Source organism: Prionailurus viverrinus, chromosome B1 (genome assembly GCF_022837055.1).
Source record: "Prionailurus viverrinus isolate Anna chromosome B1, UM_Priviv_1.0, whole genome shotgun sequence".
Classification (NCBI taxonomy): Eukaryota; Metazoa; Chordata; class Mammalia; order Carnivora; family Felidae; genus Prionailurus; species Prionailurus viverrinus.
Window position 1 is genome coordinate 25,529,123 of NC_062564.1, and position 18,114 is coordinate 25,547,236.

Consider the following 18,114-nt stretch of genomic DNA (forward strand, 5'->3'; position numbering starts at 1 on the left):
ATTTCATATTTTCTACACGATAGCAGAGAAAAGCTCAGGCCTGCCCTGATTTGTATTTCCTAGGATGCGTCTGCTTGGCCAGTAGTTAGACCTCCATGCCTCCATCCCTTCCAAACTAAGTGCTCACAGCTCCCGACCAAGTTCAACAACTCAATTAGTCCCTCAGTCCTCCTCCAAACCCATTTATTTTTATTTTGAAAAAAAAAATCAGTGCTTATTTTTTTGTGTGGCCATTAATAGGCAATGACATTAATGTTCCTGGATGGTTTGCATGTGAATTGTTTTCTCTCTGGATTACCTCCAAGTTTTGCCCATTCAATTGATGGTCAGTTAAAATACAGAGGAATTCTTGACTGACCTCTAGAATTTGGAAGAAACAGAAGGGAAAACTACACATAAGAATCATACACCATCCTGCACAGAACAGTGTGATAGGTAAGGAAGACCAGACCAATAAGATAATCTGAGATAGTCGTCGCATGGTTTGGTAGTTACATGACACTCTAGTGATAATTTAAAAAATAATTTACATAGGTCACATGCATGATTCCCACGATAATGATATTTTGATCGCATTCTTTCCCTCATGTTAATGCAGTTTACCCCAAATCATTTGCCTGTTTGCATGTAATCCTTAAATAGGTCAGCGAGGCATCAGTAAGCCAGCAGAGGTGTTTAAGGAAGAACCTTCCAGTAATCTCCCAGACCTTTCCGGTTACTTCAGATAGTGGGACTCTGTAGGGCCATCAGTGAACAGGAAAGAAACTGATACAGTATTAATAATGGCATCCAAGTTTTCATATTACTTCAGATAGAGCAGCAAAATTTATAATTAAGCAAGTTAAGGCAGACTGAACACTCGTAAGTAAACTGTGTATGCTTACACTCGCTTATGACTTGTATTTCCTTTGGAGGACAATCCTTAATGAAGAGCAAGATTTTTAAATGATTATGATATTTACATTAGCTTGGCTCTTCAACAACATATATGTATATATCTCCAAAGGCAGAAGTTGGAGTTGAGTGCTTTTCACATGAATATACCAAAGAGAGGTTATCAGCCACAGAGTTCAGTATTTGCATACAAAATAATGTCTGGATGCATAGAATTCTTGTGCTCAGCAGATGAAGAACGAAAGATTGCTATTATTAAGTGGCTTCTTATTTACATTCCTGTCAAAATTATGTGAAACTCTTTCTCAAGAACCATTCTAGAGAATCCTCTTACGTAAAGAAGGGTGTATGCATAGGTGGTCGCTCACACAGGTTAGCGCAAAGCTTTTTTGGTGCACTCTGATAAACTGAGTTCTGTATAAGTGGCACACTACCACCAGAAAGAGAGGACTTCAAGCAGATTTCTAGCAGAAGCCTGGGATTAAAGATGCATGTGACAACAAGCTTCAGGGAGAGGAAAAATCCACTCATAATAAAAAGGCCATCAAGCCTTCGTTGTAAGAACTTCTCCAACTCTGAGAAGATTTTCTTTCTACCAAGAAAACCGCTTATACTCATGTTTAATGTCCTAATTTAATGGAAGACACTAAATTAATTTATATCCCACTTCTAGGTCTGTTTTCATTGTCCCTCCAATGCAGACTATGCACTGAACAATACAAATCCCACGTGTCATTTCTACCAGACAACCTCACCAACCCAAAAGGTGATGATGTGGTCTTATTTTAGAGCCAAAAGAGAGTTCTATACATCAGTCATTTTCAGATAAACATTAAAAATAATCCCTTATGCTTCTTTGAAAGTGGTATCGTTATTTCAAGATGGAGCACAATCACTGCAGGAACAAGAACCCAAGACAGATGAAATGTTATACAAAACAAGAATTGGATTTTTGTCCAGGATTACAGAGGCCCATAAATTAAAAAGGCTTCTGTCAAATGTCGACTCCTGATTATATCTGTCTCCTGATCCCCCATGGACTTAAACAGACCCAAGGTTAAATCTGAACAGGCGTAGTGACCATACAACATCTAATCTGTTTGTCTACAGAGTGTCAGAAACCCAGCCTTTCATTCGTAGGACTTAATTCTGCCTAAATCCCTAATATGGCTAATAAAATGTGGCTTGCAGTAAGATAAGTGCCCAGATTTTAAAAAATCCAACAACAGATCCTCTGTCAAGGACAAAAACTTGCCCCTTAACCATCTATTTATATTGAGAGCCAAAATAAAACAGCGCTTCAACCAGATTCTCATTTCCTAAATACTCCTTCAGTTCATAAGAAAAGCATCATTCTAGGTGAAAACTCCTTAGTCAATCTTGGTCTTATCCTAAGTAGACATTCCTGCTTCGAATAAGGTCAGAAAGATACCACTGGGGTACTTGCAACAACTTCTGATACATACACATAGCACTCCCTACCTGCTGACGGTGCCTTTAAAAACCTTCTGAGCAACACTGAAAGCCTTGTCATTTACATATTTGGAAGCAAGTTTGCTTACCATTTAGAAAAGTCCTCATAACAACTTGTCTCTCTCTACCGTCTCTGGCTTTTCTGAAGTATGAGGAAGGCCTTGGCAACAAAATAATTTATCACCTCGTTCAATTTACATGCATGCCACGGAAAAGGTTTACCTGTTATCTTGCAGACAAATCGAAAGTATAACCAGAGAAGCAGAAATTACCCCCCTTCATTATAAAAATGCTGTTCTAAAAAGGTATACTTAAAAAGAGAATCTTGTACAGAATTGTCAAATCACTACGTTGTACACCTGAAACTAGTATGTCGTAAGTTGACTCTCCTTCAATACTAATTAAAAAAAAAAAAAAAGACAACAACCAGAATCTGTTAGAATCTGCGTGTAATACTGAAAAATGATACACATGTATCTTTATCATAACTTCGCCTTTCAGGGAAAAGAAAATCCTCACCATATTGAAGTTCATTTTATACTGCTGCTTCTTTTATATTAATGATTTATGAATACCCTTTGTCAAATGCTTTACATGCCAGGCTCTGTGTTCATCCAAATATTTAAAAGATGATCAAGTCATCATCTCTACAAAGCAAAGTAAAAATGCATTAAAAATAATAAAGTTGGATGCAAATTCAGGTAACCATACCAAACCCTGTGAAAAGACCACGGTCCATCTTTTGGAGGAACTGTCTAACATGATCTGGTCAATCGCAGTTGTCCTTTTTCTCGGCAATGATACACCAGTTGCCATGATCGTTCCCGGAGCTCAGAACATGCAGCTCCGACACGTTCTCCTTCAGCAGGCCGTAGAGCTCGCCCTCTCGAAACACATGGTAATAGCGCATCAAGGCTCTGGAATCCAAAACGTCGGGCTGTTGTTCTTCGACAGAAATTGTGGCATCTGGGTTGGAATCTGTGGAGTCGACTGCAGAAATCCTTCTCAGTATTTTACTAGAAGGGTCGCCTTCTTCTACATCACCTGCATTCACACGATTCGCATTGGTGTTGGTGCTTTCCAGAAAATTCCCATCTCCATTTCTCCTAACTTCTCTTTGCTGGCCTCCACGCAGATGTTTCTTTGTGGCTGGTGCTCTCAGCCACTCCAACTGTTTTTGCGAAGTCTCCACAAACACATCTTCATCTGAAGTTTGCTCTCTTGTTGACAATGGCTCTTGGCGATCTAAGTCTAAACTGGATTGTCTGGAAGGCTGAATCGATATGGTGCTACTGGCCCAAGCCTCTGTAGTCTTCAGGGGCCTCACTCTCTCAACTTGCTTCCTCAGAGTTGACTCATCCAAAGACCTAGAGAAAAACCAGGAACGAAAAGATTTTCCGAATGTGTTATAGAATCCATTTTCTTCCTCTCCTTCCTCAGAGATATTTGCACAACAGGCTCTGGCCATCATTGGTTCATAGTCCATGCTGTGGGACCGTTTGGAATGACCTTGCTCTTTAAAACAAACAGAGCAGCTACAGACAGAACAAGGAGGATGGTAGGGATGGCTTCTTTCTGGATGTCCACACTGCTGTTTTCTCCCAGGCTGGCTGGAGTCTGAGAAGAGCTGGGAGCATAAGGCCCTGTTCCACGGGACAAGCACATCTTGCTTCTCAAAGTGCCGGTTCTTTTGTTCCATGGCCCAAACATAAATCATCAGCTGGCCTCCAGGAACTAAGACCCTGGCCATTTCTTTTATTGCTCTGATTCTTCTCTGTTTTGTAGAAAAATGATGGATGACTGAAAAAGAAGAAACGAGACTTCAATGTGTACACATACATAAACTCTCAAATTTATACGCTAGTATTTTACATATAATGCAATTTCATACAATGCAATTTCAACACACAATAAAACCTCTTTATTTCCTACAGGGCAGGGCACATGGTGGGTATAGCAAAGCCTTGTTTAAGGGGAGATATAATTCTTATCTTTGGCTCCTATACTTCCTACACAATCTTAGGTAATTATGTAACGTATATGGATTTCAAGTTTGTTCATTTTTAATAAGACAAATAATGTGGGGGCGCCTCTGTGGCTCAGTTGGTTAAGCATCCAGCTTCAGCTCAGGTCATGATCTCATGGTTCGTGGGTTCAAGCCCAGCGTCCGACTCTGTGCTGACAGCTCAGAGCCCAGACAGAGCCTACTTCAGATTCTGTGTCTCCCTCTCTCTCTCTGCCCCTCCCCTGCTTGTGCTCTGCTCTTTCTCTCTCTCTCTCAAAAATAAATAAACATTAAAAAAATTTGTCTAAATACATAGATAAATTGTAAGTTCCAAATCCTTCCAGTTTCTGAATCCTATGAATTTGTTAAGTAGAAGGATGACCAATGTGAATTAATGAAATTTTCCTGGGAGCACTGTTAGGTAAGTGTTCTCAGTGGAAGACTATGAGATAATTCTTTACTTTAACAAATGATTGGTACTTCTTATGCACCAAAAGATTAACACCACTAATCAATGTTAACAAAATTAATACAGCAAATAGAAGTGGAGAAAAATGCTAAAGATTGTCTTCTTAGATAATGCAAAGATAAGCCAGCCTAGCAAAAGTCCAAATGATTGCTTATTATTTTTTTAAATATTAATATAAAGTGGCTGTGGATGTGTTTTTAAAAATCAACATATAGAGGTCATTGTTTTTCTTCTAATCCCTGCAAAGTTAAAGTGGAATTCAAGTAAGACTGTCTTTATCCAATCTAATGATGAAAATATTAGGCGTGTTTTCATCAAACATGGAAAGTGTGGAAAGTGCCAGTCTATGAGTTCTGAGAGGAGTCCAATCCCAGTACTATGTCAAGAGAAAAAACCAGATTGTTTTTCCACATGGAGGGGTAAGGCCTACCCCGTGTCTCAGGAAGGAAGTTAGTCCCAAGGGAAGTCTGGACACTACGCTCAGGTATGAGTAGTAAGATGAGAGATAGAGGATAGGAGGGTTCCTGAACCCCTCACCATAGTCCAGCGGGCAGCGGTGGTGTTAGGCAAATAAATCTCTAGTTTACCTGCCACGGAGAGATGGTAAATATCTAAAATGAGATTCTTGTATAAAGAAAGCTGTCAAAGGAAGATCAGTCAACAGGCACACGCGGTCTTGTTACCAATCAGGTTTCCGTCCCCACAGTCTCACACAGCACACATGCCCTGGCGTCCGCTGTCCTGCCACGCAGAGGCGTGAGAAGCCAGACGTGCGATGACGCGAAAATGGGTTGGACAAACAGGACGCCAGCGTATTTTATCCTAGATCTGACAGCAACTCACCTTGTGATCTTTGACCAATCACTTGACTTCGCTAGGCCTCAGACTGTTCCTCACTCCAATTCCCAAAGAGCCCCCACTTTTTTTACTGTTTGTTTATTATTGACACAGAGAGAGAGAACACGAGTAGGGTAGGGGCAGAGAGAGAGCCACAGAATCCAAAGCAGGCTGTAGGTTCTGAGTTGTCAGCACAGAGCCCAACGCAGGGCTTGAACTCAGGAACCGTGAAATCATGACTTGAGTCCAAGTTGGACGCCTGTCTGACTGAGCCACCCAGACGCCCCACCAGAGAGCCCTTTTTAATGGTTAATTTGAAAGCTTACATTTCTAGAGGCAGAGTCTTGGTGACTGAGCTAAAAGGAGGCACAGAGGTCAGGAGAGAGGTAGGATGATCCTAATGTTCATATCTATGACTATTCATGGCCGTGAATATCTCCCATGACTTGCACCTAATCCACTCCAGAATGTCTATGGATGTATTTTCTACATATGGTCATCCCTTGTTATCTGCAAATTCCATATTTGCAAATTTTGCTACTTGACAAAATATCTCCCATGACTTGCACCTAATCCACTCCAGAATGTCTATGGATGTATTTTCTACATATGGTCATCCCTTGTTATCTGCAAATTCCATATTTGCAAATTTTGCTACTTGACAAAATATTTGTAGCTTCCACAACAGCACTCTCAGTGTTTTCCTGGTCATTTCTTGACATGCGTGTGGTGGCACAGAGCTCCCAATGTGCGTGTTTCCATCTAAGGTTGAGCAAGGTGACCTCTACTTGCCTGTTTTGGCTTTCTCCCTGTCAACAAGTGTCCTTTGGTGGCCTGTTTAGTGCCACGGTCTTTGCATTTGGTGCTTTTTGTTGGTGATTTCGCTGTTTAAAATGATCCCTGAGCATAGTGCTTAAATGCTGTGTGGGGTTCCTGAGTGTGAGAAGGCTAGGGTATGTCTTGTTAGATGAGCTTCGTTCGGGCTGTTGCCAGGAGTTCAAAATTGAATAAATTGTCTTTAAACGGAAATACATGTAAAATAAGGTTGTGTACAAATCAGTTGACAAAAAATGCAGCGACGAGAGGCTCACAGGAACTTAGTCCTTTATTTCCCCTGGGAGCAATGCCTCCGTATTCGCTAATTAAGTGTTTGAGGAGACTTCATAGAATATAATTACTGTGAATAATGACAGTTGACTGCGTTCCTTTTGGGGGCCAAAAAAGAAAAAAAATCATTAAAATAGGACCACTTTAATATAGTAATCTCTTTTTAGCAGATTCCTATGTCTTCAACATTTTAGAATTCCGGGCTTCAAAAGAAGTCTTTTTTTAAAGGAAGAAAGTCTTTATACATAATAGTTCCTTAAACATCTGTTATGTGATGATTCACTTTAATAGCATAATATCACCCAGGAAATACCTGAATCTTTTATATTGTTTAATATTTATATTTAACATGTAATACTAAGTAACTTTTAGGCCAATTCTTTTTTGAAAAACTTTACAAATGAAGATTTCTTCATTATATAAAAAATGTATTATATATGCATCTGTATATTCTATGTAAAAACATTATAAATGTAACCAAAATGGGATGTGAAGATGCATTTTTATGAATTATAAATGTCAGGAAACTATATTGAGTTTTTTTTCTTTTATTTTAATTTTTTTTTAATTTACATCCAAATTAGTTAGCATATAGTGCAACAATGATTTCAGGAGCAGATTCCTTAGTGCCCCTTACCCATTTAGCCCATCCCCCTCCCACAAGCCCTCCAGTAACCCTCAGTTAGTTCTCTGTATTTAAGAGTCTCTTATGTTTTGTCCCCCTCCCTGTTTTTATACTATTTTTGCTTCCCTTCCCTTATGTTCATCTGTTTTGTCTCTTAAAGTCCTCATATGATTGAAGTCATATGACATTTGTCTTTCTCTGACAAATTTCACTTAGCATAATCCCTCCAGTTCCATCCACGTAGTTGCAAATGGCAAGATTTCATTCTTTTTGATTGCTGAGTAATACTCCATTGTGTGTATGTGTGTGTGTGTGTATATACACACACACACACACACACACACACACACACACCACATCTTCTTTATCCATTCATCCATCAACGGACATTTGGGTTCTTTCCATACTTTGGTTATTGTTGATAGTGCTGCTATAAACATGGGGTTGCATGTGTCCCTTTGAAACAGCACACCTTTATCCCTTGGATAAATACCTAGTAGTGCAATTGCTGGGTGGTAGGGTGGTTCTATTTTTAGTTTTTTGAGGAACCTCCCTACTGTTTTCCAGAATGGCTGCACCAGCTTGCATTCCCAGAGACTATATTGAGTTTTTAAAGGCTAAAAAAAAATCCCCTTTTGTTTAAAAAGCATAATCACAACTTAAAGGCAAAAATAGTATGCAATAGGGGCACCTGGGTGGCTCAGTCGGTTAAGTGTCTGACTCATGATCTCGGCTCAGGTCATGATCTCACAGTTCGTGAGTTCAGGCTTTGTGCTGTGTGCTGACAGCACAGAGACTGTTTAGGATTCTGTCTCTCCCTCTCTGTGCCCCTTCCCTGCTTGCGCGCGCTCTCTCTCTCTCTCTCTCTCTCTCTCTCAAAATAAATAAATAAATAAATAAATAAACAAACTTAAAAAAATACTGGTCAATATATGTATACTATAGCCACATGTTCCTGCTGAGACCCCAGAAAATAGGTAGGTTGAATTCAAGTACTGGATTCTAGAATTCGATGGGAAGTTACAGAAGATCATCTTTAAAGTCTTGTTAATTCTTGATATTTTATGATGTGCTGTCATTTGACTTTTCCAATGTGCAGGTCTCCTTTAACTGAAAGCGTAAAGCAGAGTTTTGCAACCTCAACACTACTGACATTGTGGGCTAGATAATTCTTTGTTGCAGGGGGCCAGCCACTAGATGACAGGAGGTTGTACACACATCCAGTTGAGCCAGCGAAAAATGTCTCCAGACATTGACAAGTGTCCCCCAAGGGTGAAAGGGGCACCATAACCCCATGCCGAGAATGACTGGCATAAAATAAGTAGTCGATTGGCCCTGTTGTAATATATTGCTAAATTTTGTTAGAATTGTCAAGCTATTCTCAAACTAAGTGGAAAGAGTGTTTCTTCCTCCAAGCTGTCAGAAAAACATGTGGAATGTATAATTAGATACGGTGTTGACCTCTCAAATTATTATTAGGAGTCATAGAAAAAGCATGTCTCTTTATATATATATTTCTTCATGCTAAGATTAGCAAAAGTGCCAGCATAAAATTCTAAATAGGGAAGTAAATATGTATGGACATAAGAGAGACAGACTATCAAAATTTTTCATAAGATAGTTCTAAATGTGAAACCTCGCTGAAAATGACCACGTTACATTAATACAGTTACAGTTCCGAAAAATACATGGTGTGTTTCCACCTAAAGAAGCATTTTTCTTCAGAAGACGGCAACCAGGTATGTTGCATTTCTTCTGCGGACAAAGCAGGAGACCTAAACTGGAAGCAGAGAAGCACCTAACCACGTACACATGGAGCATTTGCCAGAAGTCGGACAGCTGGGCGCTATCCCTGTGCCCGCCACAGTGGCTCATGGCACAGCCTTGAAACTCATGTAAACGAACATTTAGCCTCTGAAACTAATGTAAAGGAACACAAAGAACAAAGAACACACTTCTCTGACCTCTCCCCGATTTCTCATTCTTTGGGTGGAATATCCAACCCAAAAGCTTTCTTTCCACTAAAGATTCAAAACACTTTAATGAGTTTCTTGGTGTAACAAGACTCCCTCCTCATAATGTTTATGCCCAAAATGGACTTGACCGTTTCATCTGCAACTAAGTAGGGCTGGCCTACAGCAGGTTTCCACGGCAACCACGTCCTGCCAGTCCTGACTAGTTTCAAGGCTGTGGCCTCCAGGCCTGCATCCCCTCACTGTGCAAAGTTATAGTCCCCATCTATTGTTGAATAGATTAAGTCCTCATTTCCTGCAGGAGAGAGCAGTCTCCTCGTGAATTTTTATCTCCCAGTTTTTATCTAGTCAGTAAGTTTTATATAGGATCACCTTGCTTTGTGTGTAATCTATAGTCAAATAGATTAATTTTAAGTGTATTGGAGCAAATCCTTTGCTTTGCACAAGATTTTCCTCTTTGCAAAAGAACTTGGTGCAAGGTTCCCTAGCACGTCCCATTTTCAATGGGACTAAAAGTCTAAGTTTCAGGATTACATGTATTGAGTAAAATGAGCCATATCTGTGTATATTTCAGGCACAGGTCTTTGTTGTTTCTTTTCATTTGTGGACTGTGTTTTTATGGGGCACACTTGTTGGGAAAATATGAGGAACATATTCCCTAGAATATAAACAATCTCTAGCAGTAAGAGAGCCGAGTGATGTGAAACTAATGTAGTCCGGGACCGGGTGAGGCCATCTTCCCCGGTGCCCTCATGCACCAGTGAGTAGCAGATTGGATGACACATCCTGCCGGGTGACATTCAGTGCATGAGTTTTACAGTGTTCTGCTAATAAAGGACACAGTCATGACCTAAAGTAGGTAATGAGACTTCTAAAGTTCTACTTCGCATTGGGAGAGCCTGGCTCTATTTCAGTATAACAAGAGTATGAAATATTTCAATGACTAAAATTCCTCTAATACTTATAAGTAAAAGAAATTGGAATGAGTCATGAGAACACAGTACCAGTTTGAAGGTTTAGTGAAAACAATCCTATGTAGCACCTTATGTACATTTGGGATTAGTCAAATGATCCAGTTGAAATATTTTTAAAAATTAGATGAAATGAATCACACTGACGTTTCTACAAAGAATGAATGTTGAGTTGTGAGAATGGCCTCCACCATTCATGTAATGTCATTGTCCTGGTGAAGAGGGAACGTGTGACCTGCCTTACCTCCTATGGAGATGATGGCATCGAAGCCCTGATCCCTAAAGGGGAGATGAAGGTTGTCACATACCATGACTTCACATCCTCTACTCCGGGCAATCTCTACCAATGGCCCGCAGTAGTCACAGCCCAGGGTGTACACCTGGCTGTTCACTTTAAGATACTTTCCAGTCCCACAACCTGTAAGAGAAAAACCTGTGTTACATACTGTCCTCCCGGAAAGTGGAACACGGTGAGTTTGTCTTACAACAAGGAATAGAAACAACTTTGTATTAACTAACCGAGACAGACTACAATGTGGTTTGAAGATATTCACAAAAGCCAAAGAAAGATCTTCAGAGGGCACTTACATATGTTCATCCATAACAGAAGATGGAAAAGAATAGGGAAAAAGAAATAACATTTATTGAACATTTAATGAGGTAACGTCCATAGGGATTGGCCCACTAGCACAACCAAAAACTGTTAGCTGGCTCATGACAGTGGCTGAGTTTCCTAGTACCCTAGGAATGGTGCCCAGGCCTTTACAAAACTACCTTCACATACATATTTCATTATGCAGAAGTCCGTACGTGATGGCATTTATTCTCATGTTATCTCTCCAGACATTCTTAACATTTACTGGCTGCATAAAACAAACTACTGCCAACCATTTTCACTGGATATAAACAAAACAATCTATACCATAACACACGTTTTTCAAAAATTTGGAATTTGAATGAAAAGGGAATTTCGAGAAATTTTTATCCAATCTATTGTCAGTTCTTGGTTTTAAATGATCTCTGTTGACTCAGCATACAAGCTTTAGAGCTATTTTTTTCTTCTTAAACAGACCACTTATGACATTCATTTGGCAGAAACCCAAGTAATTCAATATTTACACAACCCAAAGATCTAGATCAATCAGATCTGATACTACGATGAAGAAGGAAGTAACAGGAGTGAGTAACCATCTTGAAACAAGACCTTCTGGGGTCTGATACCTAGTATTATATTGTAACACAGACATAGCAGTGAATTCCTTTTTCAGAAATATTTAAAGATATCATGGGAGCTGATATCCCTGAAAAAATATCTACCACTCTTCAAGCATGATTAGTGTGCTGCTTCCAAAATGGCAGGCCATTCAAAATTATATGAGACACCAAAAGTATAATTAAAGTTCATCGATGATGCCATCTGAGACAGTGGCAAGTACGTGAATAAAAACAAGATTTCCAATGTCATCATTTTAATGTGATTGGGGTCTTAGAAATATTTTAGATGTCATAGCCACTGTTCCTAAGAATACTTATGAGGAAAAGTAACCAATATTTGAGGGGAGTTATGAGGAAAATAGGATTCACAAAGTACTTTAAAATTGCAATCCTGAATATTTCAAAGATGATGGTCCTGGTTGAAGGAAAATAATCTGGCAAATGTGTTTGCTTTTTTATTTTTAATTGGCTCAGAGGATACATTTAGAAAAATGAAAGAGAAAATTACCTCCGACTAATAAGAACAGGTTCATGACAAACTGGTGGTTATCAGATGGGATGGGTGAAACAGGTGAAGGGGATTAAGAGTAACACTTATCGTCATGAACGCTGAGTAACGTATAGAACTGTTGAATCGCTGTGTTGTTTTTGTTTTGGGGGTTATTTGGGGGTTATTTTTATTTGTTGAATCACGACACTGTACACATGAAACTAATATAACATTGTACATTAATTCAGGAATTAAAAAGTAAAAACAGAAAGAACAGGTTCATGGACCACTAGAGCTAGAGGGAGGTGTTCAGAGGGCGTCTGGCAATACTGAGGCAACCCAGTCCTTGTCAAATCTCAGCATCACCATCTAGGGCCCATGGCACCCTCGATTTATCCCATTTTCGTTTCTGATGGCATTCATTTTGAAGCATAGTGGTGGATCTCGCAGACATGATGCAATTATTTATTTTCCAACTGCATACACTGAGACGATAGAGAGGGGAAGATTTTATCCTAATGAGGAAATCAGAACTCCTGCCAAGCCTAGTGACCCCATTATCTTAAATGTGCAAGAAGTATATCAAACATTTTTGATACGGCAGCAAGCTCCAGTACACAAGTCATGTGGCTTTACAAAATCTCATTAAATGATAACCTTTCACAGTATTGAAGAGAGCTAAGAGAGTGCGTGCTTACATTCCTCTCTATTTTCTATTCTGTACCACACTCAAAGAAGAAAACATAATTGCCTCAATTCAACGAAATGTTTTGGTGCATGGTGGGCGAGTGTTTGCTAGAAATAACTAATTTGAATGTTTCCTCTCGAGTTTGCAGGAACAACTACATTTTTTAAATTAAGAGTTTTTGCTAAGACCTTTATCTGAAGCAGAATTCTCTTTTCCCGTAGGAAAGACAAGAGTAAAGCCTACTTATTTCCCATTTTATATACATTTCTTGAAAGCAGAGATGAAGGGATACGTTTTATTCTGTAGGCATGGTGCTTGCCACCGAGCAAGAGTTCTAAATTTTTATTGACTCGATGAAGGAATGGTAAATAGGGAATGACTTAGTAAATTAAATCTTACTACAGAGATTGGGAATAAATACATAGAGTTAAGAGGCAAAGGGAATCTTAATTATTGAAAAGGAAATTTTTGTTATGTACACAAAAATACCATTTTTAATACTATTAGGACAGACGGTTGTCTCTGATGTCAGGTAAAAAGGTAACCTTGCTCAAAAAGAATCTGGCTCTGGTCTTCTTCCTATTTTCTAAACTAATCTAAACAAAGATCTCAAACCCCAGAACACCCTCCATGAACCATCTAATGTCCTTAAGCGACTAGCCCATTTGAGGTAGCCATATTGTCATGATTGAAGAGATCATAGTATTTCCTGAGAGTACTTTGGATTTCTGCTGTCTTTGAATCTTCGAAGTTCTTTTCACTTAGGCTGTAATTTCTGCTCACTTGATTCCTGTTACTGGCCCAGACGACTTAGTTTCCATCAGGAACTCTTGGTGATGGAATGATGGGGAACGGGGTGATGTGGTGAATAAAATCTAAGTCGACTAAAAGTTGCACCACTTAAATAGTGAAAACAGCCTAGAAAATTGTAGGCAACTGGAACCTGATTATGGCCAGATGTTGATTATTTATGCAAAGTTTTACTGGTAATTAACTATGGATTGCTAATATAGTAACCAGTCAAGTTAACCAATATAACAAACCATTGATTTTAGCCAATTGGAAAACCTGGAAAGAAAAAAAAATGTCCTTTTGGAGATAGTCGTGTTAGCTTACTTTCTTCTCTTCTACTCTCCTTGGGCTTTTGTCTTTCTTCTTCATTTACTTCTTAACTTCACTCTTATTTTAAAACCTATCCCCTTGTGTAATCAAAACAGTACCATTGATTTATTGAATAGTAAAAATGTAAAAGCACAAAACTTGAAAGATACAAATGGGTAAACAAATATTTACTGGATATGATTATGAATTTGCACAGGGCACCCAAGGAATATTATTTGTACCATAATTTGTAGTAGCAAAATATGGCAAACACCATATATCTGTCAGTACGGTGCTATTTATCAGAGAATGGTGTGCAGCTTTAATACTGGGCAGCTCTGTAAGCACAAACATGGAATGATATCCACCAGATATTAAAGGAAACGCAAGTTAGGTGTCTAACAGTTTGTAGAACATACCACCATTTGCATAATCAAAGAAGGAAACTCACCCATATATATACCGCTATGCACAAATATGCTTATACTTAAGTGAACTCTCTCAAGATTATACAAGAAGCCAACTGCTCCTGGCATGGGTTACTTGGTGCCACAGGACTGGGACAGGATGCTCTTTTCACTGTACGCCCCTTTGTACCTTTGTTACGGAGCCATGTAAGTGGGTTACCTATCAAAAAATTTTTCAGCAATTGGGATTCCTCCTTTTTTTCATCGTTTGTTCCTATCATTTCCTCACTATTTCTTTTGAATTGTTCACCATATTCTTTTGTACTGACTTTGAAGAATGCTCTGTAGGTGAAGCAAATGATCCAGTATTTTTATTAGATAAGTTACAGATATTTTTACTCAGTTGTCTGTTTTTTTTTTAACTTCAGTTATATATTTGTCTAGATTTTTGCCTTGTTGAACTTTTAAATTTTTATATGGTCAAAGATATCGATGCAGTCCATTTTCATTATTCACAGGTTCTGTATTTGCATGTTCACCTGCTGGATAAAATTTGTTACCCCCAAATCAATACTCAAGCACCTGCACGGTGGTTACCAACAAGCCAGCGTATAGAACAGCAAAAATTTTGGAAAAATTTGAGTTGTCTAAGGGGCCCATTACCCATGTCTTATTTTGGTTCTCACCCTACCAACAAGGGTCCTTTATGTGGTCTATTTAGTGGCACTTTTTTTTTTTTTTTTTTGGCATTTTTGTGCTTTGTGCAATGATTTCATTGTTTAAAATGGCCTCTGAGCATACGGCTCAAGTGGTGTGTAGGGTTCCTAAGCCCAAGAAGGCTATCACGAGCCTTATGGACAAGATATACATGTTAAATAAACTTTGTTCAGGCTTGAGTTATAGTGTGTTAGCCTTGAGTTCAATGTTAATGAATCTATATAGTAAATAATGTGTCTTCAAATAGACATACACATGAAACAAGGTTAGGTATTGATCAGTTGACAAAAGTGTGACCAGAGGCTCACAGGAACCCTAATCCTACATTTCTTTTAGGGACCATAATTCAGTATTCACGAATTCAGTGTTCATGGCAATTTTATAAACTTGACATAGGGACTGTGAATAATAACAACTGTATTTTCTTTTATGATTTCTGACTTGGTGTTACAGAGGGGCCTTTGTCCTAGGTGGATATTAAAAAAAAAAAAAATCTAATTGTCAGTCATCTAGTCCTTTAATGATTTCATTTTCTTATACCCAAATCTTTGTTTGGAATTTTTGGTGTAAGATATGAGAATGTAGCATGTGATGATACTGTTATCCCAAAGTCACTTATTAAATGGTTCCTTTTCTCCTATTTTAATATTCTGGCATTTTGCTAACATTGTGGTTGGTAAGAGTTCCAAACTCGAGGTATCTTCTGAAACCACATTTAATTACAAAAAAAAAAAATGACATGCTAGATTTTTCAGAGACTCTCCATTTCTACGTGATATGCACCCCTTCCCCAAATTCCACACTGCTCATACCATCCTTAACATGCTAAAAGTCCTGGGCACTGGGACTAATACTAATATCTCTTGCTAATATTTAGAATAAATATTTACAGTAAATGGCAAATCAGATGGAATTTACAACTACAAAAATTTATGACTTCTGGGCACAGTCTGCATGCAGTTGCTGGAAATAGTTTTAGATGGACATGCCTCAAATAGAAACCCTACCGTGTCTTAAACTTAGTCTTAGATCTACTGGGTTGTGGTTTACCACTGATTCAGAAAGACACTCAGCCAAAGTCTTCCAGGCAAATCAGTGATTATGAAGGTATGACCTAATTAAAGATATGCTCCAATAATGAAAGACCTACAGAATAGTGAAGGGAAAGGATCTATGAGATTAATAAGAGGTTATAGGACTTCTTTTGTAATCCCACAATTCTGGCTCTTCTGTAGAAGGCATGAGAGCCGCTCAAGGTGAGCCACCAAAACATTATTTACAAATGTGAGTCGCTCTACATTTCAAATGGTCAGTTTCACCCGCAGTCATTTGTCATGATTTATTCATTCAATGTCAGGTCGATTTCGCGGGAGGATGTATGCAGAGGTTCTTGAAAAGGTCACCATTGTATAAATGTAGATTTCAGGAAGTTTCCTAACTTTCTGACTTGATGAATTTCTGCTATAAAGTGAATACTCTAGGTCCTGGCAGGCCAAGGACACAATTTTCAACTTCTGGATAGAACAAAAATGTAAAATGAATCTGAAAAGGAAAGGCACAATAGAATATATTTCAGACTATGTGGCACAACCCCGGGGTTACCTATGTCAGCGATGAGGCTGCCCGGCTTCTGCTCCTGGAGGAACTGACGGACGCGAGGCCAGGCTTTGCTCTGCAGGTCATTGAAGTAAGGTGCGGTGCCCTCATACACATCATGTACGTGCTGCTTTTCCAGCTGGGCAGCTTCATGATCCATCCTGGGAATGGGGCCACCCCCAAGAAATGCCGGTCACAGTATACAGCAGAAGGAGCTGAAGGAGGATGCAGATTTTTCTAAGATTAGGAACCTACAACTGCCAAGGTCATACTGTCCTTATACTTCTTTTTTTTTTTAACTGAAAATAACAAAATCTGCACTGTAACCCCACCATAATTGTCCAAAGACTAGCAAATGCATAGTTTTTACCTGCATATCTTCAGAAAATAATGGTTTGGAAATGAGCCAGTCAGTGTAAGTTCCTGTACAAGATCAATTCTTAATTCTGGAAGCATATACAAAAGGTTCACCAAATGGTTCACCCTGGATAAAATCATTCTATTTAATGCTACAGAAGTTTTAAAATTTTATAACAGGTAGCTCATCACTCCAATCCAATCACAAAGCCCTATTGATTCGACCTTTTTAATGTCTTTGGATGCTAACCATTTCTCAATCTCCCTACTGATCCAGCTTTAGAAAAGGTGCTCGCCTCTTGTCTGAATTACTTTCATAGCCGTAAACAGATTTTGGGGGGACAGATTTTGGTTGCCCCTCAATCCCTTTCCTTCACTTATGGAAGGAACTATCCACAACTGTTTTCCTAAAACAGAAATCTAATAATGTTGTTTTCCATCTTAGATTTCTTCAAAGGCATTTTATAGCTTGTCCAGTCAAGTTCAGGTGTCTTACTAGGGCATACAAGGCTCTTTCTGATCTGGCCTCAACTTATCTCTTAAAGCTATTTCTCACCGCCCTTCCCTAGCATCAGATGAGGCTGTATTGCTCAGTGCCCCATGGTTTCTCAGACGCGACACACTCTCTCATCCAGGGGTCTGAACGGATACTTATGCTTTGCCTGGCTAACTTCCGTTCATTCTTGACATGAGCATCACCTCTTGCAGAAAGCCTTCTCTGACCTCTCATGCAGGATCAGGAAATCAGAAAGGAGTGAGAAAATGAAAGAGCAGTCTTAGAGGCCCCTGCTGGGTTAGGTTTAATCTTTGAATTATTCTCTTGTGGCATGTGAGTGAAGAGTATCCCAGGGAAGTGGCCAGGGGCTCAGCTTGTAGCTTTTTACCAATCAATATGAAAGTATTTTCAATCATTTAAGAACCCATTTGGCCCCACTGGTGCGTATCAGCTAGTTTGCTCCTGCCCCTTTTACTCCCGTGCATCCCATGCATGCTGCCACCAACACAAAGGGCTATAATCATTGATTGGATATTTGCCTGTAGCACTGGCTGGAAGATGCTAGAGTTTAAGGATTCGCCTTATTTAATGCCGAATCTGCCAGAGTTTGCACACGGCAGATGCTCAATAACGAACAAACACAAGCAGAACTGACTAATCCTGAGTCCAGAGGGTGGCACTGGGTTTGGTAGA

The 18,114-nt window shown here is 39.2% G+C and overlaps 1 protein-coding gene across 6 annotated transcripts in view; it reads right to left on the reverse strand.

Annotated features, from left to right (window-relative positions):
- The window catches only part of TRMT9B (tRNA methyltransferase 9B (putative)), a 75,828-nt gene that overhangs the window by 2,851 nt on the left and 54,863 nt on the right, over positions 1 to 18,114 (reverse strand). For 3 of the 6 annotated variants that reach the window (XM_047857154.1, XM_047857152.1, XM_047857153.1), the window contains exons 3-5: positions 16,575 to 16,783; positions 10,599 to 10,772; positions 2,802 to 4,167 (exon numbers count right to left, since the gene is read on the reverse strand). In XM_047857154.1, the coding sequence (XP_047713110.1) occupies positions 3,137 to 4,167; positions 10,599 to 10,772; positions 16,575 to 16,728 (1,359 nt within the window). In that variant the 5' untranslated portion in view covers positions 16,729 to 16,783 and the 3' untranslated portion in view covers positions 2,802 to 3,136. Of the gene's footprint in view, positions 1 to 2,801; positions 4,168 to 10,598; positions 10,773 to 16,574; positions 16,784 to 18,114 lie in introns of those variants that run through there. The other 3 variants (XR_007151763.1, XM_047857156.1, XM_047857155.1) reach the window with 3 other exon arrangements.